Raw genomic sequence first — 24,599 nt, 5'->3', positions numbered from 1 at the left:
TCTAGAGTTGATTCATGCAATGACATTTTCCCACTTGCATAATAGATTCCCTATATGTCTTTGTGTGGCTCTGAGTCTAGATGTCGATTTATCTTGGAACCTTTGAGTTAGCTTACTTTTAGGGATTTCCTTAACATAGATATTACTTTTGATTTTTGGGATTGATATCCTATTTGGGACTTGAGACTATATCCTCAATGCGGTGGGAGCGGACCTTTTTGGGTTACCATGAGGTCGAGTGGTAGTGCTTTTTACTTTTATTATTGAGATCCATTCGTTGATGTCATGGTTGGAGTTCCTTGTTTGCATTTCCTTTCGTTCTATCTTTGTGGACTATGATGGATGGTTATATCTTTATGATGGATTATTTCACTTATTGTATTGTACTTTGTTTCATGGATCCAAAAGGGATGATGTAATCTATTTTATAAATGAATATTCTTTCAGCCTTTCATACCCTGTGACATGTATAGTGTTTGATTGTGCATTCCAAATTTATTGCCAAGTGGCATTCAGAACAAATGTATATTATTTACATGGACTTGGACTTGTATTTTTTTTTTATGTGGATGTGTTATTTATTGGACTTAGTATTATTTAAATTTAAATGTGATTCAACATCTTGGGATCCTTAAGGAATGTAATCTGTCATGTTCGCTTATGTATGATTGTATGGATTGCTTCTGCTACTTTATGATTTTTGTACATGTTATTCTTTAAAAAAATATTTTTGGCAAACTTAGTAAAACTTTAGGTTAGTTCTTTTGGATCCCTTGGTGAGGTGCTACAGAGATAGTCAGTTGAAGTGAAGAAGATAATAGTGTTAACTGAGCTTTGTAGTGTTAACCAAGTCTAACAATGTCTACCAAGTTCACAAGGTTCATGAAGTGGATCTAGTGTTGAACGAGTCATGTAGTTTCAACCAAGTGATCTAGTTGCTTCCTAGTTTCTTAGAGTTCACCGAGTCATATAGTGTTGACCAAGTTCCAGCTACTTGGAAGTGATTAGTATGGACTGAGCTTCAATTTTAACAGAGTACCAAAGATTTCTGAGCATTGATAGTATTTTCTGAGTATCATGACATCACTGAGTTTGTCTGTAAAACCTAAGTTATAGCAGTTGGGCCAACTTTGTGAATTATGATGTAATTGGTATTGTAGCTTACTACTATAAGCAATGATTTGGATTGGTATATATGTAATACATTGTATAATATCCATGAGACTTTGTGAAGAAGTATATCATAAGCAAGAGTATGAACTAAAGAAGGCTACAAACATTATAAGGGACAACAAAGATCTATCTATCACAATTAGGTGATTATTTCATTTCAAGGAATCTCAACCAAAAACTAAAAGTTGTAGATCAGAGATGAACCATAGGTTCATCGTAACAAGTGCATCAGTCAAATCCTTTAACACGGTAGACTTAACAGTCTTTGCTAAATCTCCTAACCGAGTGCATACTTCATTGTATGTTTGTAAATCCTTTAACAAGGTGGACCTCACATTCTTTATTTCTCCTAATAGGGTAGATCACTAAAAGTGGTCAATTGTAAGCCTTAATAGGTTAAGTATATACTACATTACTAAAGCTTGAGGGTATCATCTCCACCCTAGTTTTACTTTCTAATTGCAAGGTTTCTATGTCACCATATGTTGTGTCAAAGTATTATGAATGTTTATTTTATTTCATTCTTTCATGCATGCAATTAGTTTGGAATATTATATGAAGGATTAATTGGTGAAGTAAAGATAAAGTTTTATTGGTTCCTAATTTACCCCTCCCCTCTCAGTAACCTTTCCTACCTTATATTTCCAACAATTGGTATTAGAGTTCTTTTGGTTCTCACATCAGATGTTTAGTAGATTTAGAAAAGATCAGAGGTAATGGAGGTATACAAGCTAGTTAAAAGCCTATTGACAATGAAAAGTTGGATCTTGAATTGGCCATTGGGAAATTGAAGAAAGAAAAGGAGAAACTCTCTTAGTCATTAAAAAGAAGGAAATATCTTGCAGTACAATTGAATGGAAATCTCTACACTAAAGAAAGAACTAAAGATATATATCCTGAAAGAAGTTTAGATGAAGATGATGAAGCAATCAAAGATCTATTAGAAAAGAATTTCAATCTTCAAGAATAAGTTAGAAAGTTGAAAAGAGAACAAGAAATCCAATTAATCAGATTATGAGAAGTCGTGGAAGAAAAGACAAAGCCAAAGAAGAGATAGAAGAAAAGAGAAATGAAATTCAACATCTATCCCTTTAACAAGTAGACTTCATTGATCAGATCACTAATGAAAATGAAGAACTTATGAATCTAAGATCAAAGAATGAAAGACTCCAAAATTATCTCAACACTGAAAAAAAAAAACCTATGAAAGGATGATGAAATCTTAGGAAAGCATGAATCAATTCAATGAATAAAGCAAGTACATATACAAAGGAAAAGATGGAATAGGGTACATAGAAGAAGTTGAATCATCTTAGCAAGGAGCTCAAAAGAATTAATGAGATACTTGCGATCATTGTGGTAAGATAGGTCCTAAATCAATAAAATGTTGGAGTAATGGTAAAGAAAAATTCAATGGAATGTATTGCAATTGCAATAAGCATGGTCATAGAGCAAGTGAATGTAAAGAGAAACCTAAGTTTGAAGGTAAATGTCACAATTTCAAGAAACAAGGACACAAATATTTAGAGTGCAAAACCAAGCAGTGCAACCCAATAGAACAAATTGTGAAAGTAATATTTCAATGGGACTACAATACATGGTGCAGATGTCACTACTGTGGTGATTTTGGACACATTGGAGAAAACTGTGTGAAATATTATATGAGGAAAAGAGATACTACAAAGAGATATTTTATTTGTACAAAACTTGGACATCTTCCCAAGAACTGTATGGACATAGGTATAATTGAAGATAAAAAGAAAGCCAAAGCTAAAAACATCAAAAAAAAATGAGGCAACAATGGGTACCAAAATCTCCAAAAAATGCAAATCAAAATTATGAAGTGAGTGACATCTAAGTCAATGAGTTGGATGGTTCAATCATTTCAACTTAGTTCCTTATGGAGGTCACTAGAACTGGGATTTAAAAGAAGTAATCTAATATTAGTTCTAGGCAGCAAGTTGAATTATCCAATTAGCCTTCAAGATGTACAAGGATCACCAAGCATGATGAAAAGTAGGAGACCTTATCAAGCAAGGTTAGGTTGCAAGACCTTACTGAGAAAAGTTGGGTTGCATATTGTTTTTTTCTTACAAATCTGGTAGTTCCTATGGATTGGTGATGACCCTACTGAATAGTAGATGTCTCCTGAGCACTAATGAATAAACTGAGTGGAGGATAGTCTATCACCAAGTGAATATGAATTTCAAAGTATTAATGACAATAGATGAGAGGAAATTCCTTAAATGAAAGAAATCAATTGCATTGTTTCACAATAAACTTCCACAGCTATTTGTGAAGAGAGTTTTAGAACCCCCAAGTAAATTGAGCATTTGTTGTTGAAGAATTGTTTGAAGCTTTCAGAAACCCTATCGAGCATGGAATCTTCAAGTAGTAAAGAGAAGGAAAGATTTGAAATGTTGGTTCGTAGAGTTGATAGCAAGGCACCAAATTTGAATTTGAGTCTAGCAATTGTAGAGGCACTCGACCCAGCTGGTGCATAGTCACAAATTTTGTCTAAGGTATTACTCATACATGACATCCATTCCTTTTATCCTTGTTCTATCCAAGAACTCAGAACCCTAGAGATGAATGAAGCATTTAGGGAATTGTGTGTGGATGGTACATTAAAACCTAAACATTAGCATTTGGAAAACAAGGACTTGACTCACATCTCTTATACGCCAAGAAACTTTAAAATCAAGTGGATGAGATATATTATGAGCTGTGTACACAATAAGAAGTTATTGTTCAAACAACCCATTCAGATAATGAAGAAAATGATTCATAGAATCACGAGACTTCCAATTCTTAATAAAGTGAAGAAACCAAAACCCTAGGTCGGGTCAAATTGGAAAAGTAAACTCTTGTCAAGTAAGAGGGAAGAGGTATGCATATTAGTGGTGTAAAAGATATGGAACTAAAATTTGGCATTCATGTTATTGTGCACAAGATATACAAATCCAATCGATTGAACAATGTTTCATGCAAAGATGTTGATCTCGCATACAAGGTTGTGAAGAATAACCTATCATTTGACCTTTTTGAGTTACTATTGAACCAATTCAATGAGAATATGGATAGCATCAAAGGATTGAAGAATAATTGATGGAAGTTCGGATCTCTTTTAACATGTTTATTCTTTTTTTGTTCTAAAATTTTTCCCTTCAAAAGGTATTGTAGTATGGACAAAAGATGTTCCTATTTTATATCAAATTAATGAATACATAATAGAGATAGGTGAAAATTTTGAAAGCATCATGGATAAATATTTTGAAACATTCAAGGAGAAGATGAATAATAGATATAGGATTCCTAAGAAACTTGTAGAATATTAAAAGGATGATGTATGTTTCATGGTAGACTATGAAAAAGTATACATTCAAGTAGTCAGACCTAGAGTGACATGGGTTAAGCCTCTAAAGTATGAGGTTAGCATTGATGACAACAAAGACATCATAGAGGCTTTGCTGAATGAGACTCTAGATCCCCAAGACACATAATTTTGTACATATGATGAGGCTAAAGAAAGAATAGAGCTTGATATCAAGCTACCTCAAGCGGTAAATAAAGGAAAGAAAAGAGTAGAGAAGCTACTAAAAGACACAGAACAAGAAATTTCTACTCTAATGCTTACCCAGGAAAAAGGTGATGACATAGAAGATTATGATGTAGAGGATGAAGAAGAAGAAGCAAAATTTGTGGATGAACAACCTCTAAGGAAGAAAGGAAAGGTTGTCATAACCAGACCAGCCAACTCATCACCTGCTATATTTAAAAGAAGCGTTGCCAAGTCAAAGAAGAAAGTGAAGTTAGGTGAAGATGAAGTTGAGAAGATAATCTTTGAAAGATCTACACCTACACTTCAGGAAAGATTCAAGAAGATGGAAGAAGGAGCTGGCATGACAAACTTCAAATTTCTCAAGTATGAAACAAGGAATGCAGATGAGAAAAGGTAGATTGAGGATGCTATTATAACCAAGCTAGGTAAATGAAAGTACTCACCTGATGAGCTTGCACAATGAATTCCTAATGAGCTTATGCATGCAATAAATCCTAGATGGGAGCATGTGAAGAAGACTTGCAAGGATATCTTTGAGCAAACCATGCCAAATCTTAGTAAGAGGGAAGTAAATGAATCCTTGAATAAAATTGGGAAGAGGTTCACTCTCAAGATGAACACTTGTATGATATTGCTGAAGGGCATTGAGTATGTAGTGAAGTCAACAACAACTACATGGAAGAACATCTATCAGTTGCATCAACCTAGTGACTTTGTCATTCATGTTGATGACAAGGATGATGAAGATGAGGAAGAGAATATAGAAATAAAAGATGATAAGATTGATGATGTCAATCTGGATGATGAATTGGAAGAACGGGAAACTATTGGAGGAATTCTTCTAGAGATTCAAGGTACCAAGGAAACAAATGTAGAGAAAATTGCAGCAGCTGTCATGGCCTCATTTCGTCACTCTTTGAGCACAACTTTAGCACAATCTAGCTCAATGATATCTTCTACTGAGTTGGTTGTGGATACCAAGTTACTATAACAAGCACACAACTAAGCTCTAAAACTATTCAGTTGAATGTTATAATGACTGGAGTGCCCAACACTTCATCTTCTGAGTAGTAAGGTCCTCCATCATCAAGCTTGACTGAGAAGCAACAAGGTAATTTTTCTTTTAGTGTCAATTCAACATTAATTTTCTATTCCATTAGTTTCCACAATTGTTCCCATTCCAAGTATTTCCATAGCCAATACAATGATAGTTGAGAACCAGTCTCTATCGAGTACTAAAGTATTAGAGAAGGGTTAAAAAATTGATTCCACCATTCTAAAAGAAAAGGGAAAAGAAAAGGAAGCTATTAATCTAGATGAGGATATAATTATTCCAAATTGGGATATCTCTACCCTCACCCCCGATCAAATGAACACCATGGGTGAACTATTGAAGAAGAGAGCTAAGTAGCAAATACTTAGAGAATAAAAGAAGAAAGAAAACCAAGTCTTTGAAGACATAAAGAGCATATTAATTGATGCTCAAAGTATTGAGGTTTATGGCACTCAACCTATTTTGGACCAATTAGTAGCCATTGTCCAAAAATTCACTGAAGACTTGAATGGACAAGAGAAGTTACTTCAAAGACTAGGAAGAAAATTTTAGAACAGAGCATTAAAACAAGTTGCATAGAGAATTACAATAGATCAAGTAGAGTTAGCTATTATTCTTGGCTCATTAGAAACCTCTATCAATAATGTTGTATCATTATTTTTCAAGTTAAGTAATACATCTATCTTTGCAAAGGATATCAAGAGGAAATTGTCCAAGATAGATGGAGATATGAAGGAAAGTGCACATCATCTGTCACTTGACCCAAGTTATAGCTCTACACACTATACAAAGATAAGATATCGTACAAATTTGTAGGCAGAACTATTGAATAAAGAAGCTAGGATCCAAGCTACACTTGCAAAAATCCAAGGCATGATTCTTCCAAACATGGATGCACTATAGAAACACATTGCACCTACAAAGACACTCATCCATGATAACAACTTCTCCATAGCTGATCACATGTTGGAATTATCAATGGAAGTTTAGATTTCAATGCATGCAAGCAAGGTACTACAAGAAAATTGGGACAAGATAATGGTACTCATTCTGAATTCTTATCCCATTTTGGTATTAACATATAGATACTATACAACTTTGGCATTTATGTTAAAAAGCAGGAGAAGTGTATATTATGTATATTATAATATGAATAAGAATGTGGGAGAAGTAATATAAGAGAAGTATACTATACTTCATTTGTATGTATATAAGAGAGATATATGTATGGGGGGCAATATGGATAAGTAGAAAATATCTTTACAAAAGCAATTTTGAAAAATTAGAAAAATAGAGTATGTTACCGAGCCACAGTAGATGGAAGTCAAAATAGAGTTGAAGGCACTAAAATATGACTAAGGAAGTTTTGACTTATAATTTTGTATGATCAGATATTGTCTTGATATGTGTTTTGTTCACTAATGCCAAAGGAGGAGATTGTTTAGATTAAGGTCAATTTTTCTATTAGTGTCTCAACACTTAGTAAACTAGTTACATTGCTATCGAGCTCTATAGAGGCTACCGAGCTTATCATTCAGTTTGTAGTATTAACTAAGTAATTTAGTTGTTCCTGAGATAAGTAGCCAGATTACATTTTCTACCAAGCACTAGGGTTAGTTTGCAGTGTTCACCAAGCTAGACAGTGTCTACCAAGCTTCAAAGATAAAGTTTAGTAGAAACCAGACATAGTAGAGGCTACTGAGCTAGTCAATAGAAGTGAAGAAGATCATAGTGGTAATTGAGCTCTATAGTGTTAACCAAGTCTAACAATGTCTATTAATCTCCCAAGGTTAATGAAGTGGATCTAGTGTTGACTAAGTCACGTAGTGTGAAATGAGTGATCTAGTTGCTATTGAGTTTCTTAGAGTTCACCAAGTCACATAGTGCTAACCAAGTTTTAGCTATTTGGAAGTGATTAGTATGGATTGAGCTTCAAGTTCAATTGAGTGCCAAAGATTGCTAGGCATTTACAATATTTTCCAAGTATCAAAAAATCACAAAGTTTGTCTTCAGAACCCAAGTTACAACATTTGGGCTGACTTTGTGAATTATGATGTAATTTGTACTGTAGTTGACTCCAGTAAGTTATGATTTGGATTGGTATAAATGTAATACATTATATCATATTCATGAGAGTGTGTGAAGAAGTATATAATCTAAAGGAGTGTGAATTGAAGAAGGCTACAAGCAGTATAAGGGACAACAAAGATCTATCTATCACAGTCAGGTGATTATTGCATTTCAAGGAATCTCAACCAACAAATCAAAGTTGTTGATTAGAGATTAGCCACTCGTTCATCCTAATAGGTGCATCAGTCAAATCCTTTAACAGGGTAGACTTAACAGTCTTTCTTAAATTTCCTAATCAAGTGCATACATCATTGTATGTTTGTAAATCCTTGAACAAGGTGGACCTCATAGTCTTTATTGCTCTTAATAGGGCAGATCATCAATAGTGGTCAATTGTAAGCTTTAATAGGTTAACTTTATACCATAGTACTAAAGCTTGTGGGTATCATCCCCACCCCAGTTTTACTTTCTAATTGGAAAGTTTGTAGGTCATTATATCTTGTGTCAAAGTGTTATGAATGTTTATTTTCTTTCATTCTTTGATGTATGCAATTAGATTAGAATATTATATGAAGGATTAATTGGTGAAGTAAATATAAAGTTTTATTGGTTCCTAATTCACCCCTCCTGTCTCAGTAACCTTGCCTACCTTATATTTCCAACATAACCTTTCTCATGCAAAATATGAGCATATTATCACTGAGATAATGTCATATCTCTATGAACAAGATCTTCTTATAGGTAGAGACCTCTTGAATTGAAACTAGTTGGTTTTTATAGTCTTGTTAATGTTGGGTTTAGTTGTCTTCTTAGTAAGAACATTCAGACCAAAAATAACATGTAAAGAACTCAAAAAATAAAATCTAGTTAATAATCTATACAATGTTGGTCTTATACTTGAAAACATTTCTTGTTGAAACATTCCTTTGATTGCTCACTCAATATAGGACACTTGGCTCAGTACCACTACTAATTGTTTCCCAATCCTTGTAATGAATAGACCCTTATTAGATATGAAGAAAACCCTAATTGTCACTATATTTTTATTGAGATTCTAATTAATATCTTAAGAAGTATTTCAAAATTTACTATTTGAGACAATAAAATAATTAGGAAATACAATACAATGTTCATTTATGTTGAAAAAAATTAATAGAAAATTATATTATTATTAATCAATTTTTTTTAGTAATCACTTTTGATTGGAACTATGAGCTAGTAAGGAAAAATATCTAGGGGACCTCATCCCTGAAAGAAGCATGACATACCTATGGCCACAGAGAGATTGGGAGACACAATGATCACACTCATGATGTGGGAGAACTAAGGGGTGCAAGAATCAAACTTGTAATGTGGGTCTAGCATAGGGTTTGCAAGAACTCCTAGCTCGGTGCAGTAACACTGTTTGGGCCAATTGAAGATTTGAATATTGACTCCACCATTATCAATGCAACCAAATCACTACTTCACCAAAAGGTGACCCTTAATACTTAATAAATTTTAGGCTTATTTAAAGTACTTTTATTTGTAGAATAATTTTCACGCATGGCTTGTTTTCATGTCCATTTTTTCCTCAATTCATCCACATTAAGATGTGAACAATTCATCATTTTTAAAATAGATTTAATATTAATTAGGTTAATTTAATTCTTATGTTTCATAAAAAATTAATGAAATCATAATTACAATATTAATGTAATATTAAAAATGCTTACACTTATAACTCACTGTGTAAGTGTTATTTTAAAATAATATAGAGAAAAATATCATATAATTAAATTAAATTTTTTTAAAGACATAATTAAATTAACTTTTTTCTCTATTCAAAACTCATTATAATTATTTATTTAATTATATTATTATTTGATGTTTAATATCGCATCTCAATTACAAAATAGTTTTTATATATAAATAATCTATCAATATTATATACTTTTGTAAATATATGTTACATTTATTTATAATTTTTTTATTATTAAATTAATTAATATAATTTCAATATCAAATATCTATTATAAAATGCTGGATGAATATAAGTTAGATTTATAATTATTTCAAACGATTTATTTTATAGTACATTATAAAATTATATATTTAAATTTAATATATAATTATGAATAATATATAAATTTTATATTATAACATTATTAAATATTAAAATTAAATATATTATATTAATATACTAAAATAAACATTTTTAGAATTTTTATTATTTAATATTAGAACTATAAAATCTATATATTAAAATTATAAATCAATTTAATTAAATATGATATATATGTCAAAAATTAATATTACATATTAGATGTAACGTATGCTTGAATTCTAATCCTACAAGACTATCATTATATAAATTTGATAGTTACATTCGCTCCTCCTTTGTATAATTACTTAGAGTTTGTACTTAAAATATATAAAGATTTATCAAAAGAAAAAATAATCATGGTCATCATCATCACAAGACTAATAAATAGTCCTTTACCATAAACATTTTTCACTATTAGAAGTGTGGTAGTACAATGTAAGCCAATTCAATCCATGATATGAAATATATTTATAATATAGACATGACAAAGATGCACCTTTTTCTGAAACTCTAATCTTATAAGAGTACAAATCTTACTCTCCAATCATTGTATAAATTTGATAGTTACATTCACTCCTCCTTTCTATAATTACTAGATTTAGTACTTAAGATATACAAAGATTTCTAAAAAGAAAAATAATTATCGTCATCATTACAAGACTAATAAATATTTCTTTATCATAAGAATTTGTCATTATTAGGAGTGTGGTTGTACAATGTAAGCCAACTCAATCCATGACATGAAATATAATCATAATATAGAAATGAGAAAGATTCAACTTGTGCTTGAACTCTCCTATAAGAGTAAACATCTTACTCTACAATACTAATAAATAAACTTTTATCACTATTATAAGTGTGGTTGTACAATGTATGCCAACTCAATCCATAAAATGAAATATAATCATAATATAGATATGAGAAAGATATAACTTATGCTTGAACTCTAATCCTATAAAAATAAACATCTTACTGTACAATACTAATAAATAATCTTTTATCATTATTATAAATGTGGTTGTACAATGTAACAGGAGAAGGAGCCATTTTATGTTAGCAAGCGCCAGAAGTTAAATAAAGTTAATGGTTGCTTTCTGCATAGTTAGGATCGGTATGTGCTGGTTATTCCTCCAGAAGCTGTAATGGAGGATGTGGACTATTTGGCCACACATGCATTGATATGCAAGTTTCTTGGTATCTAGATTTCCTTGTCAGCTTTGGAAGCTTGGATTCGTCGTTCATGGCAGGTGAAAGTTGATATGGATATCATGCTGGCTGGTAACAACTACTTTTTGGTGAATTTCTCTTGCATGTAAGATCGGAATCGGGTCTTTGAGGGAGGCCCATATTTTTATGACAATGTAAGTCTTTTTGTCAAACCCTGGCATCTGGGGTTCAATTTTGGTAAAGATCTTCCTTCGAGAGTTCCTCTATGGGTCAACCTATCATAGCTTCCTTTCAAGTTCTGGCGTGAGGATATCTTGCAACAAATTGTTGTTGTGCTTGGAAAGTCGACTGCTATAGCACATCAATCTCTAGACAAAAAGGTTATTTCTTATGCTCGTATTTGTGTTGAAATTGATTTAAATAATCCTTTTCCAAATTTTTTAGAAATTTGTCTAGGCTCTTCTTCTTGGATCCAACATCTAGACTATGAATCTATTCCTTTTTGTTGCCACATTTGTCATGTGTATGGTCATTTATAGCGCCAATGCCCTCAAGCATCCAAAGGCAATGGCACCCCTGCTAGGTTTTCTAGCCCAAGGATGGCTAATGATGGTAAGGGGAATGGTCAAAATGTTACTATTGGAAAATGAAATGTTCAGACTGATAGTACAAGTAAAGGGAAAGCTCAAATGAATGCTTCAAGTCAGGGGCATGGGTCATCCAGTTCTACTAGTCTTGATAAGGATGGTTTTATCCTGACTCAAAACTGTGATAAGGGGCGAGGTCAGAAGTGATCTCATCTAGATTGGCAAGTGGACATAGGGTTCAATCGTTTTGAGGTTCTTGACAACATGGTTATAGAAGAAGGTATTCCTATAGAGGCTTAGTGTGCAGCTACTAGCTCAAAGGGGAGGAGTTTTATTCTTAGTGGCAACTAGGAGGTTGTAGCTCAACAGATGCTAGAGACTTCTATTGGCCCTAAGTCTAGTGCCCTTGTGGTTTCTCCTGCTCCAAAGGAAAAGGATATTCTTTTGGCAGATTTGGTTAAAGATGTGTTTGCCTCAGGTAAAGGAAACAGATCTTCTCTTGCTTTGGGCCTGATGCAAGGACCATTTAAGAAAGTCTCTTTTGCTACTCCCTCAAGGGTTGGGTGAAAGTGGGATCAAGAAAAAATTAAACTTAGAGGAGATTTACTGGTAGATTTTGGGGTTGTCAAGACCTTGGATGAGCATTTTCCCCACTCTACTCAACGATTATTCCCTCATGGAATGTGAGGGGGTTGAATAACATCCCCATATAAAAAGCTATTCACTAGCTAGTGATTGAGCATTCTTTGGATATTCTATGTATCTAGGAGACCAAGCTTTTAGTGGACTCCATGTTGAGATGTGCTCCTAACATTTGGTTTCCAAGCCAATGTCAATGTGTTGGTGCTCTGGGGAGCTCTAGTGGTCTTTCCATTTGTTGGGATCATAGGAAAGTTACGCCACTTTACTAGATCTCTTGCCTCTTGGCTCTCTCAATGGTTGCATCCTCTCTAGAAACTAGAGAGATGATTCTTGTTACTAAAGTGTATGCTCATATTGATCTCCTTCTTTTGAGTTTTTTCACCAAAATATTGATCTTTTACATCTCTCTGATGTCAAACCTCTTAATGGGCTCTTTACTTAGAACAATTGAAGGGTTGGGAATGATGCTATCTTAGAACGCTTGGACAGGTTCCTTGTTTCTTGCTTTCAAAATTGTGGCTCTCTTTCATTTTCTTCTAAAATTCTTGATTGGAGAGGTTCTGACCACTGGCTTATTAATGTCACAGTTAGCTATGTTGTTGTCCCCAAGAAGCCTCCCTTTAAGTTCTAGTTGATGTGGCTTCAAGACTCTTCTCTTCATGATTTAATGGCTCACTAGTGGAGATAGGGAGGCCCTACCTATGGCACTACTGGTTCTCCTTCTCTAAAAAACTTCAATATGTTAAAGGAAGTTGAAGCATTGGAACACGAATTGTTTTGGTAATCTCCATATTATGAAGAAGAGGGCTCAGGATTGTCTTGATTTTATTACCAAGTAGATTCAAGATCTGGTTTTTTCTAAAGCTCTTGGCATAGTAGAATCTTGAGCTTCTACTGATTTAGCTGAGTGGGATCTTAGAGAAGAAATTTATTGGAAAAAAAAGGCTCGAGTTGACTGGCTTTAGGAAGGGGACAAGAATGTTGTATTTTACCATAAATCTGTGTAGGCTCAACATAACAAGATTTACATTTCTTCTCTTGTTACTTCTGATGGGACACATCTGACCTCCTATCAAGCTATTTCTAAGGAAGCTATTCAGTTTTACTCTGCTCTCTTTTCAGATGATTTACCTCTAGTGGAGATTGAGGAGAATACTATCTTGTGCTATATTCCCTCTGTTGTGACTAGGGAGATGAATCATTCTCTTATGAGGCCAATTAGTATGTCTAACTTGGGCGGGGTGGTCTTCAGCTTGTAGAAGGGCAAAGCTAGATAGGGCCTGATGGCTTCCCTGTTGAATTCTTTCAAGAATTTTAAGATATTATCAATCATGACCTTTGGATGTGGTTTAGGAGTCCTATTCCAACAAAGAAATCATTTGGGCCTTGAATGCTACTTTCTTAGTCCTTATTCCGAAAAAGGAAGAGGCTAATTAGCTGAACTTCTTTAGGCCCATTGCTCTTTGTAATGTGGTCTGTAAAATCATTACTAAGCTCTTAGCAGAAAGGCTTAAAGTTTGGCTTCCCATGGTTATCTCTGAGGAACAAGGGGGTTTTGTGGTAGGAAAACAAATTTTGGATGGGGTGGTTATTGCTTTCGAAGCTATTCGCTCTATGTGTACTTCCAGGGAACATGCTATGTTCATTAAGCTTAGTATGGCTAACGCTTATGACAGAGTCAATTGGGATTTCTTGCAAAAAGTTCTTCTGGCTTTTGGCTTCAATCATGAATGGGTTAGATGGGTTCTTAGTTGTGTTACTACTCATTCCTTCTTGGTCCTTCTTAATGGTGCATTGACAGAGCTTTTTGGGGCATCTAGAGGTCTTTGCTAGGGTGACCCCCTCTTTCCTTATTTATTTATCATTATGGCTAAGGGACTTGGTCGACTTATCAAGTTTCATATGTCCCAAAATTTGATTCAAGGATGGCAATGGGGAAATGGTTTGCCCACTCTTTCCCACCTCTAGTTTGTTGATGATACGACCCTTGCTAGGAGAGTTTGGATTCGAGAAGCTAAAGCCTTTTGGCTCACCTTGGATACTTATTTGGCTATCTCTGCACAGAAAATTAATGACCACAAGTACTCTATTTTTTTTTCAACACTCCTGAGTTGATCTAATAGAGGATTGCTAATATTTTGAGATTTCAGATTGTGTCTCTCCCTCTGACTTACTTGGGGGTCCCTATTGTGGTGGGTAGATAGCCTAGGCTTTTTTGGCAAAGCTTGCTTGATAAAATTTGACAAAGACTCAATCATTGGACTCACAGGTGGCTCTCTACTGATGGCAGGGTGATGCTCCTTCAATATGTGATTCATGCCCTTCCCATATACAGAAGCATGGTTCAGGCTGCCCTGATGTATTTTATGAAGGGATTTGATGTTGTTTCTCTCCAATTTCTTTGGAGTGGCAATTTGCAAAATACTAAATGGAGCCTTGTCAATTGGGATTCTATTTTTAGGCCAAATAAGGAAGGAGGCCTCAACCTTCATTCTGCTATCTTGTGCAGTCAAGCTCTTGCTGCCAAACTCTATTGGCACTGGTGTACTAGTAAGTCTCAGCTTTGGGCCCATATCTTGTCACACAAGTATTTCCCTGGTGTTGATCATTTAGATATTTCCAATTTTTCTCTTGAGGGAAGAGGTTCTATGGTGTGGAATACCCTCAAGATTGGTGCTCACCTAGTGAAGAAAAGTTTACTTTGGATCTGTAATAGAGGCACTTAGGCTCTATTTTGGAGTGATTCTTGGAATGGGCATCCTCCTCTCTTATCCTCTCATCCTCACTTGCAGTCTCTTTGTGATGCTTTCTTTTCTATTGGATGGAATAAGGTGGCTCATTATAAGGAGGCTTTTAACCTGGGCCTTGCTGTGGGTTATAGATGGAAGAATTCTTTTGATTGGCCACTAGGTGGCTCTCTGGGGGATTGATGGGAACTATCTTAGATATTGGCTTTTAGGGAGTGTAGCTCATTATAGGAACCTGATGTTTTGGCTTGGGGAGGCGCTTCTTCTAGCAAGTATTCTGTTTCTTTTGGGTACCTTGCGCTGATGAAGCAAATTTTTGGTGAGGTTGAGGTCTCTTGGTGGAAGAAAGTTTGGAATAGTTTTTCATGGCCTAAGTATAACTTTTTCTTCTGGATTCTGATTTACAATTGTTGTCTTACTTGGGATAATCTCTGCAAGCGAGGCTTCCAGGGGCCTTTCATTTGTGTTAACTACCGCAATAGTGAAGAGACTGTATCTCACCTTTTTTTTCTAGTGCCCCTTTGCCAAACAGATTTGGCACTTCTGGTGGAGTGTGTGGGGATGTACGTGTTGGCATGTTTCCTCTCTATCTGAATTCTGGGACCATTTGGGCCACTCCCCTTCCGAGACTTCTTTTCTTCAGGTTGCTTAGACTATCGGCCTTTCCCTTATTTTATGGCATGTTTGGCTTGAGAGGAATAAGAGGATCTTTCATGATCTATAGTTTGGGATCAGGCACCTATGGGGGAAAATTGTTAATTCTCTTCATTAAACACTCCTAGCTAAATGTGATATTGTTGGAGGTTTGGATCCTAGAGATGTTGGTATTTACTCTTGCCTCTCCTTTTCTCTTCAGGGCTACACTCCCTCGGTCCCCCACACTCACTTTGGGAATAGAGCCAAGCAACACTCTCAACATGTTAATCGTGAGGGACATTGGTCTCCTCCTGAAGTGAGCATTCTTAAAATCAACACTAATGGTTCTTCTCAGAGAAATCCTGGTTCAGCTGGTATTGGGGAAGTTGGACATGATAGTTCTATTGATATTTAGTTTCTATTTTTTATATACAAGGGTTACCATACTAATAACCTCATGGAAGCCCTGACTATCTTGGTTGTAGTGGAATAGTGTTGTCAACATAGCAGATCATTCAGTTATGCAATTTTTTAAATTTTGTATCTTTTATGCATATTCCTCGTGAGTGGAACGATGTGGCTGATTGTCTAGCTAAATGGGCCTCTGAGCAAACGCCGGCTTGGAATATTATTGATCATAGGATGCTTCCCCTTAATTTATCTCAAATGCTGGTTCAACTTATGGACCAGGATAAAGCTCTATAATTTTTTTTGTTTCTTGTGTTGTTCTGATCTCTTTGATATTCAATAAAATTTTTGCCCCTCATTTACTTTGTAAGCTAATTTAATCCATAATATAAAATATAATCCTAAGACAAAAGAATCATAATAGACCACTATAACCATCCATATACTCAAAATAGACCACTATAAACATCCATATACTGGATGATTAAAATATCTCAAAATCAACTTTAGCTTTCTCATCACAAGATCGTGTGAAGTTGCTATCCCAAGATTCACATTCACAAGATTGCGTCAAGTCAATTTTCCCAGATTTACGGTGATCGTGCCTCAAAAGTGCAAATATATAATCCCAACGAAAAGTCCTTTCAATTCAAATCACTGGTCCCCCAAAACAAAAATGGTGTCAGCACTTGTTTTTCACGTTTCCACCTTATCAAACTCACCACAATGCCTCCCATTAATTTAATTCTCGTAGGCGTTTGCGTGGCCCTGGATCACATACTGAAAACTGAATTCATTACGTCTCATAGAAAAGGCCAGAAAATAAAAGCAAAAGCAATACGTTACAGGCGTCAGTAGTGTCAAATCACCGTCATTTCGCAGCAATAATTACACTGGACTTGTCGCCCATTTTCGCTACACCGCCTCTTCACAATCAAATCACAATCAAAGCAGCGGGTACTGATATTGCTGTCTTTTCACAGTACTGCTCTGTCAAGTGTCCACTATCAACTTCAAAATTAAAAAGACTTATTGTGATATTGCTATTTCGATTTAACTATGAGATTTTTGACTCTACTTCATTGACCCATGTTTCATGAGTAGTGATTCAACATGAATCCATCTCTCATCAAAATAAATAGAACACTTAACACTCATTGGATCTAAGTGATGAGAATAAAAAGACTTGGTTTTTGGACTATGCTAGTGGTTATGGAACAACTTACAAGAGTGGTTAAAGCTATATTGTAGTGGTATGTAGATGGCGAAGTAGGGCTATAAGGAGTGTAGGGCTAATAGGTGTAACGGCTATGTCTATAGATCTCCTCAACTATCTTTTATAAAAAGATTTTAAAATGATAGTACATATACAAATAATCAATCATACATGTACTAATAGTTATCATCTTTTAGCTTTCTTGGTTGCCATTGGTTCATTTGTGCAAAATTTCTTTCTTGGTTGAGCCGAGTGAATATAAAGGGCAAATGTTTTAAAATTACACTTTTAGACCAGCTAGCACTCTACCTGTTCTATAGAAAGCTCTGTAAATGTGGAAAAACCCAAAGATTAGCTTTAAGCTCTTCACTCACCAACAATAAAAGTTCACTGAAAATATTAGCAATTTTTAAACTAAAGATTAAAAGTTTTAGATGCCCAAAATTAACTCAAATGACTAGTGCACCGTCTCCCCTAACCATGTGCTCTAATCAATATAAACAATCACCTTAGTGGATGTCAGTGTCAGACCATGAGGCATGTGAGTTCATTACACATATGGGTTAGTCAATATAAACAACTCAAATTCATCATCTGCTTAAAATATGAAATTATCATTAAACACACTTGAGGTTATAAAAGAGCAGGAAATATCCCCTTCGCAATCACGCTTAGCGATGGCTCTCAAGTCTATCTATTCCTCTGGCTTGAGCTTGTGCTTGAAATCTAAGACCACCCATCTCTTTAAGCTTCCTCCCAAATCATTCCCAACATTAGCTACAAAATGTTTGAGGAATCCGATAATGAATAAGTCCATGGCCACCACTAGTGTTGAAAATGTCCCTAGGCGCACAGGAAATCATCATCCCAACTTGTGGGACGATGATTTCATACAATCTCTCCCAAAGCTGCCTTACAATGTAACCTTCTTTCACACCATCATGTTTTTCTATTACATTCTATTTCTTATATCATAATATGAATTACAGTGTTTTTTATTTGCTTTCTGTGTTTATGCAGGCTCCTTATTATCGTGAGCGGGCTGATAGACTTGTTGGAGAAGTCAAAGAAATGTTCAATGCAGTGGGTAATTTGGATTCTTCCTCACAAAATATTTTGAAACGCCTTGAAATGGTTGATAGTGTTGAAATTCTCGGAATCGGGAGACATTTTCAAAAGGAAATAGGAGAATCACTTGATTACGTTTACAGGTATGTAGGGGAAACTAAGAATAAGATTGATATGTTAAAAGTATGGTTTGTGAGTGAAAGTTATTTGAGTTGCAGGTTTTGGAACGATATCAGCAGTAAAGATCTGAATACTTCAGCTTTGGGACTTCGAGTCCTTCGACTTCACAGATATCCGGTTTCTTCAGGTGTTTACTCTTTATTGCTTATTCATCAGTTGAGATGGATGATATATTTCACAATGTTGTTGTTTTCGTAGCTTAGCTGTCATTAACATTTGGTATGTTTAACATTGGTATATTCATGTTTTTGGTAAGATTGTGTGTAATATTTTTAATATCAATGTTTCAGATTATATTCAATAATCTATCATTAAGGTGAGGGAGTTTTCTTATTCTGATGATATTCTGATGACGGATCATTGAATATGTTCTGAAACATTGATGCTTAAAAAATCACACACAATCTTATCAAAACATGAACAAAACAACATGAAAAATAGAGATCCGTTATCAATTAACATTGGTATTTATTAGATGTTTCATGTCGGATAATGTAATGGCAGATGTGTTGGAACAATTTAAAGGAATAGATGGGCGGTTCTTGTGTAGCTCCAGTCAATCAGAGGAGGTAATCAAAAGTATTATAAATTTGTTCCGAGCTTCTTGGATTGGCTTCCCAGAGGAGACAATAATGGACGAAGCTAAAGCTTTTTCTACAATGTATTTGAATCAAGTCTTAGAGAGCCCTGATATCTTCAGTGCCAATCTTTTGCCCGAGGTAACGATAATATGCATACACTTAGATCAGCTTTGTTTCATGTCTTGAGACTGCAAATATAAAAGGCTGTGCATAGCAAGTTCAATCCTAACAAAACTATTGCCTAAATTTTGTTCATCAACATCAGATTATACTTATCATCAGAGTATAAGTATGAAATAAGAGTATAGAAAATAGGGAAAAACTAGATCATGTGAAATATTGATATTACTTATCATCAGAATGTAAGTAGCAAGTAAGAGAGCATGAGGAAGGGGAAAATAATAGATCTAAGTATGATCTGAAATATTGATATTGTTTATTATTTATTATCAAAATTAAATAAGAAGTAAGAGAGTGTGAGAACAGAAAATAATAGATTATCAAGTACTCTCTGAAAGATTGAGATGACAGAATTCTCATAACAATAGAATTCAGAAATCAGAACAACCCATATAATTTGATGATGTGCTTGCCATTAGATCAGTTCTATTTATTTAGAGTCTAGATCTAACACAAGATTAAGTTATTAATTTTATTCAGATCCTAACAAAATGTTGTGCTGCGCAGATAAGATTTAATCTGGATTTTAAATGGTTCTCAAATCTACCAGGATTGGAAGCTAGGCATTATATGGACATTTATGGAGGAAATAGTTCTTGGGTCAAGTACTCAAAATAACTTCGAAGTGTTTCTTCAATCTTCAATTTTACCTTTGTATTGAACTTTTGGATTTAGTTTTTTAATAAAAACTAATTTCTTATATCTACTATGCAGGAAGGTGGATAATCAAAAGATTTTAAGTTTAGCTAAACTGGAATTTAACATTAACCAATCATTGCATCGGTCAGAGCTTCAGACAGTCTCTAGGTGAGCTAATTGAAAGATATTTATTTTCTATCAATGATAATTTTCTTATAACAGTTTTCTTTGAAGTATGAGCACATCAATAACTCTTATGTTCTTTTGACTGTTTTTCTATTATTGAAAGCTGTTTTATTTTTCGTTTTAAATTATTTTTTATTTCTACATTATTTTTATATTTTTATTTGTTTAAATTTTTATTTCAAAAATTAATTGGTGTGTTGTGTTCTTTTGTTCAGGTGGTGGAAAGAGTCAGGTTTATGTACCTTTGACTTTATGCGTCATAGGCATGTAGAATATTTCTTTGCAGGATGTGCAATTACTGGAGAACCTAAGAATTCTGCGTTTAGAATTATTTTTGCAAAATGTGTTGCTCTTACATCATTAATTGATGATATTTATGATACTTATGGAACCCTTGAGGAAGTTAAACTTTTTACAGAGGTTGCTAGGAGGTATGTGTTCTTGTTTGAACTTTTAGTTTTGAATATTTGTCCATTTTTAAATAATATAGATTAATAAATAATATCACAATACGATTTAGGTGGGATTCCTCTCCTACACATTACCTTCCAGATTATATGAAGCTTGCATATCAAATACTTTATGATGCAATCAATGAAAACGCTCAAGAAGCAAAGAAAGTACAAGGCCGGGACACTCTCCACCATGCTCAAAAAGCGGTATACATTAGTTTCAATTTTTCAAAACTTATTTTAAAAAATATATTGATTACATATTACTCATCGTAATATTAATAGGAAATAAGTTTGTAAATACTAAAATACATAGGAGGCATATTTTTTTATTTATCATAATCAAGAAATTTTTTTTTATGTTTTTAATTGATGAGAAATTTTATATATATCCAGTGGATTAGTTATATGGACTCTATGGTGGAAGAAGCTGAGTGGCTTGCTGCTGGATACATACCGACTTTGAAGGAATATTTGAAAAATGGATTAGAGAGTGCAGCTTTTCGTACAACAACATTAGAACCTATATTAGCATTAGATGGACTTCTTCCAGAAAACATACTTCAACAAGTTGATTATCCATCAAGGTTCAATGATCTTTTGTGTTTGACTCTTAGATTAAGAGGTGACACTAGAACCTACAAGGTAATGCATAATCTTAATTAACATATTTTTAATTTTTATAAAAGTCTAAAAATAAAATAAAAATTTGAGTGCAATTAAATTTGAATATAAAATTATCTCTTTTTCTTTGAAGGCCGAGGCAGATCGTGGTGAACTCACTTCTTGTATAACATGTTACATGAGAGATCATCCAAACTCTGATGAGGAAGATGCTTTGAAGAATCTTAATGTTATGTTGGATAAACATTTGAAAGAATTAAATTGGGAGTATTTAAAACATGAGGATGTTCCCTCTTGTACTAAGGATGCCGCTTTTAATATCTTAAGGTGTTATCATGTTTTTTATAGAGAGGGAGATGGAGTTGGAAAGTCTGGAAAAGATATAAAGAATCATGTAGAAAAACTCCTTATTCAACCTATAGAATTATAATATCTAATGTATATACTTTTATGTGTTTTTCGATGACACCTTCAAGTGTAATGGATGAACCTTTTCTATTGTATGTTACAACTCCTATTAATATAAGTATGGTTTAAAATTACTCACGACATTGCAAAAGAATGTAATATGAAATATCATATAGCATTGTATTTTCAATAACTATACTAATGCTTGAAATGTTTTTATCTATAATTGTACCAATATTATTAGTGACAAGATTTTGAGTTGCAATAGGACAATAAAAGCTTAATAATTGATCCTTGAATATGACCTAAAATGTTCAATATAGAAATGATTTCTATCAATAATAAGTACTAGAGGTTATGAACTATATTGATGATACCTATAAATAATTTAAAATATGTGCAAGTAGTATCAAAATTTTCAACCTTGAGTATCCACTCATTAGTTATTTTTTATTTTTTAACGTAAGATACAAGGATTAAATAGATTGCAAGAAAATTAATATTGTTAAATCTTAAATGAAAATAGTTTTTGATTATTTCAAAAGAAAGTTTTGAAGGGGATTTGGAACCCTTTATAATAGCATTATAATTAGAAATTCAATAATTTCTTAGTTTCATCAGACCAAAATAGAGAGAAAAATATTATACCATCTTTTTTAGTAACTCTGTAGTTTCCATCTTGAGTTCCTCTATCCTCTAGAAAGCCAACTTTATTTCATTGATCTCAGTAGCCTCTTGCTCCTTAGTTTCTTTTATAGCTTTTTTCTTTAAAATGCTTTTGGTTCTTTTTTGAGGTCATTCACTTTGTCCAATAGTTGTATCCTCTTCAAGGTCCACTTTAATGTTTTTCTTTTCTCCAACATAGTATATATGCATTTCATGTTACTTGTATGAGCTTTTAGGCCCAAATTATTATGGAGGAGGAAAAACCTTAGAAGAGTCTCATTTTACTCCATTCAATCCATCATTATCTATTTTTTTTCATCCATAATTTATTTAATTTTCACCTCTATTATGGCCTTGACCTTCTCTTCTTTAACCTCATGTCTAGTAATGTCCCTAGTTTTAGACAATTTCCCTTCAAATGTTGACAACTTTCTCTTTTTCCTTCTCAATCTTTTTAATCTTTTCATGAAGATCAATAACCTCATTGACCATCCATTTATCTATTCACAATGAATAAATATATGTGGCCTTATCTATCTAAAAAGTACCCAGTGCATTATCCCTATCATCTTTGGGATAATCTAAGGCCAATTGAATGGAGTGCTCCTTCAGGTTCTCTTCTTCAATATTGGGAATAGGGCCACCAAGGTATGGGACAAAGTTCTCCTACAGTGGGGTAGCAAAATTGTCATAGTAAAAAAAAAAGGATCACCCTAAATAAGCCCATTCCTAATACCACTCAGTTGCATATTGTTAATGTGGTTTTTATCTTGGATAAAACCAACAATCGTATCATCTTGTTGTTTTTCATATTCCAGTCTAATATTGGTGATGTAAGAGCATCTTGGGTACTTTTGAAATATTGGATCAACTTAAAAAAAATCCTTTCATTAGTTTGTGTCTGCTGTTTGAGGAATGGTCTTTGTTGTTCTATTTTTCTCTTTTTGCACAATTACCTCCATAATGAAGACCTTAATTGGATTTGGTATATATGTCTTTAGAAACTAATTCATTCATTTTCTATAGTTATTCTTTCTATTTTCTTGTGGTGTGTTCTTTTCTGGAAGTTCCAGTAATGTGCAGTTTTGACTTTGGCAAGGGTCTGTATGGTATCAAGGATTTTTGGGGCCTTAGGGTTTTATTATTGGGTCACATTTAGACCCTTATTTGTGTGTACAAATTGTTATTTTTCTAGATTGTGAGGTCATTTAATTCTCTTTTGGGGTAGGAGCTATATTTTATAATAATTTTCTTGACAACTTGACTTGTGGTGTTGCTTGCTATATCTTTTAGGATAGATAGATTGAAGTTAGATAGAAGGAAAAATTAAGATTTTTCTCTATAAGCCTGATCTTCTAGCTCATAGATTATATTTTGGATGTTTATGGCTACAACCAGGTAGGCCTTATGCCTAGCAAGCTTATGGAAGATTGTCTCACATATGTGAATTGAAGTTCTCTTTAATTTATTGTGGTTTGTCTTGTGCTTTGGCTTTCGTGTGTAACTCTTAGTGATGGTATATTACGATCTCCTTCATTGGGCTTCCTTTCCTCAATTTCACCCATATTTTTGTTCATCTTGTACAATCTCCATACCCTTGTTATTCCCATCATTATTCTTCTCTATAGCCTCTATTTCCAAATCCTTCATAATGTTTTTTTTTCCATTGTCCTTGACCTCCTCTTCCTTATTTTGCATATATTATAATTGTGGGATAATATACCCTCTATCCATTATAATGCATGCAAAGGGGTCTTCCTATTAGGAGTTACAAGTGCCTCTTCTAGAAGTGCATTCCATTAGGAATGTCCACAACTTGTTACGGTTACAAAAGCCCGTAAAAGCTACCTGGTTAAAGGATTTACGAGTCTCCTTCTGAGAGACACCTTATTCAAGGATTTTTATAATAATCTTACTAATGAATCTTTCCCTCTAGTAAGAAAACATATTAAGTGTTTGACCTTGAATGTGGCACTAGTTTGGTGTGTAAATCTTTGTTGTGTCTCTTTCAAGATGTACTAATCTTATTGCTTTCTTGGTAAGTGCTTTATTACCACCTCTCCCTTGGTTTCCTATAACATCTTTTTGTTGTTCTCTTTTCAATCTTCTACTCTTGTTTCTGCTAAATTTACCCTCCACAACTTTCTAGTCTCTTTTCTTGTCTTCTTCTATAGTAGTCACTCTCTTGCTAACTCTTTTTTTGCTTCCCACTCTCTACTTCTTCAATCTGATTTTAGTTGCATATATATTTCCATCATTTTCAAGAC

General features: G+C 33.8%; 1 protein-coding gene across 1 annotated transcript; it reads left to right on the top strand.

Annotated features, from left to right (window-relative positions):
• The first annotated feature begins 17,316 nt into the window (after positions 1 to 17,316).
• LOC149577117 (alpha pinene synthase, chloroplastic-like) lies at positions 17,317 to 21,800 on the top strand. Its single transcript, XM_089827635.1, has 10 exons — positions 17,317 to 18,268; positions 18,369 to 18,559; positions 18,635 to 18,723; positions 19,101 to 19,315; positions 19,865 to 19,962; positions 20,072 to 20,164; positions 20,398 to 20,613; positions 20,703 to 20,841; positions 21,031 to 21,279; positions 21,392 to 21,800. Exons 1-10 carry the CDS (start codon positions 17,954 to 17,956, stop codon positions 21,686 to 21,688), a joined length of 1,902 nt encoding a protein of 633 aa, XP_089683761.1. The 5' UTR covers positions 17,317 to 17,953; the 3' UTR covers positions 21,689 to 21,800.
• Positions 21,801 to 24,599: the final 2,799 nt, after the last annotated feature.

The sequence above is a fragment of the Cupressus sempervirens genome, chromosome 1, assembly GCF_028749045.1.
Source record: "Cupressus sempervirens isolate cs-2001-9-10 chromosome 1, ASM2874904v1, whole genome shotgun sequence".
Lineage (NCBI taxonomy): Eukaryota > Viridiplantae > Streptophyta > Pinopsida > Cupressales > Cupressaceae > Cupressus > Cupressus sempervirens.
Note: the sequence above shows the minus strand (reverse complement) of the source record. Positions and strands in the feature narration are given on the sequence as shown.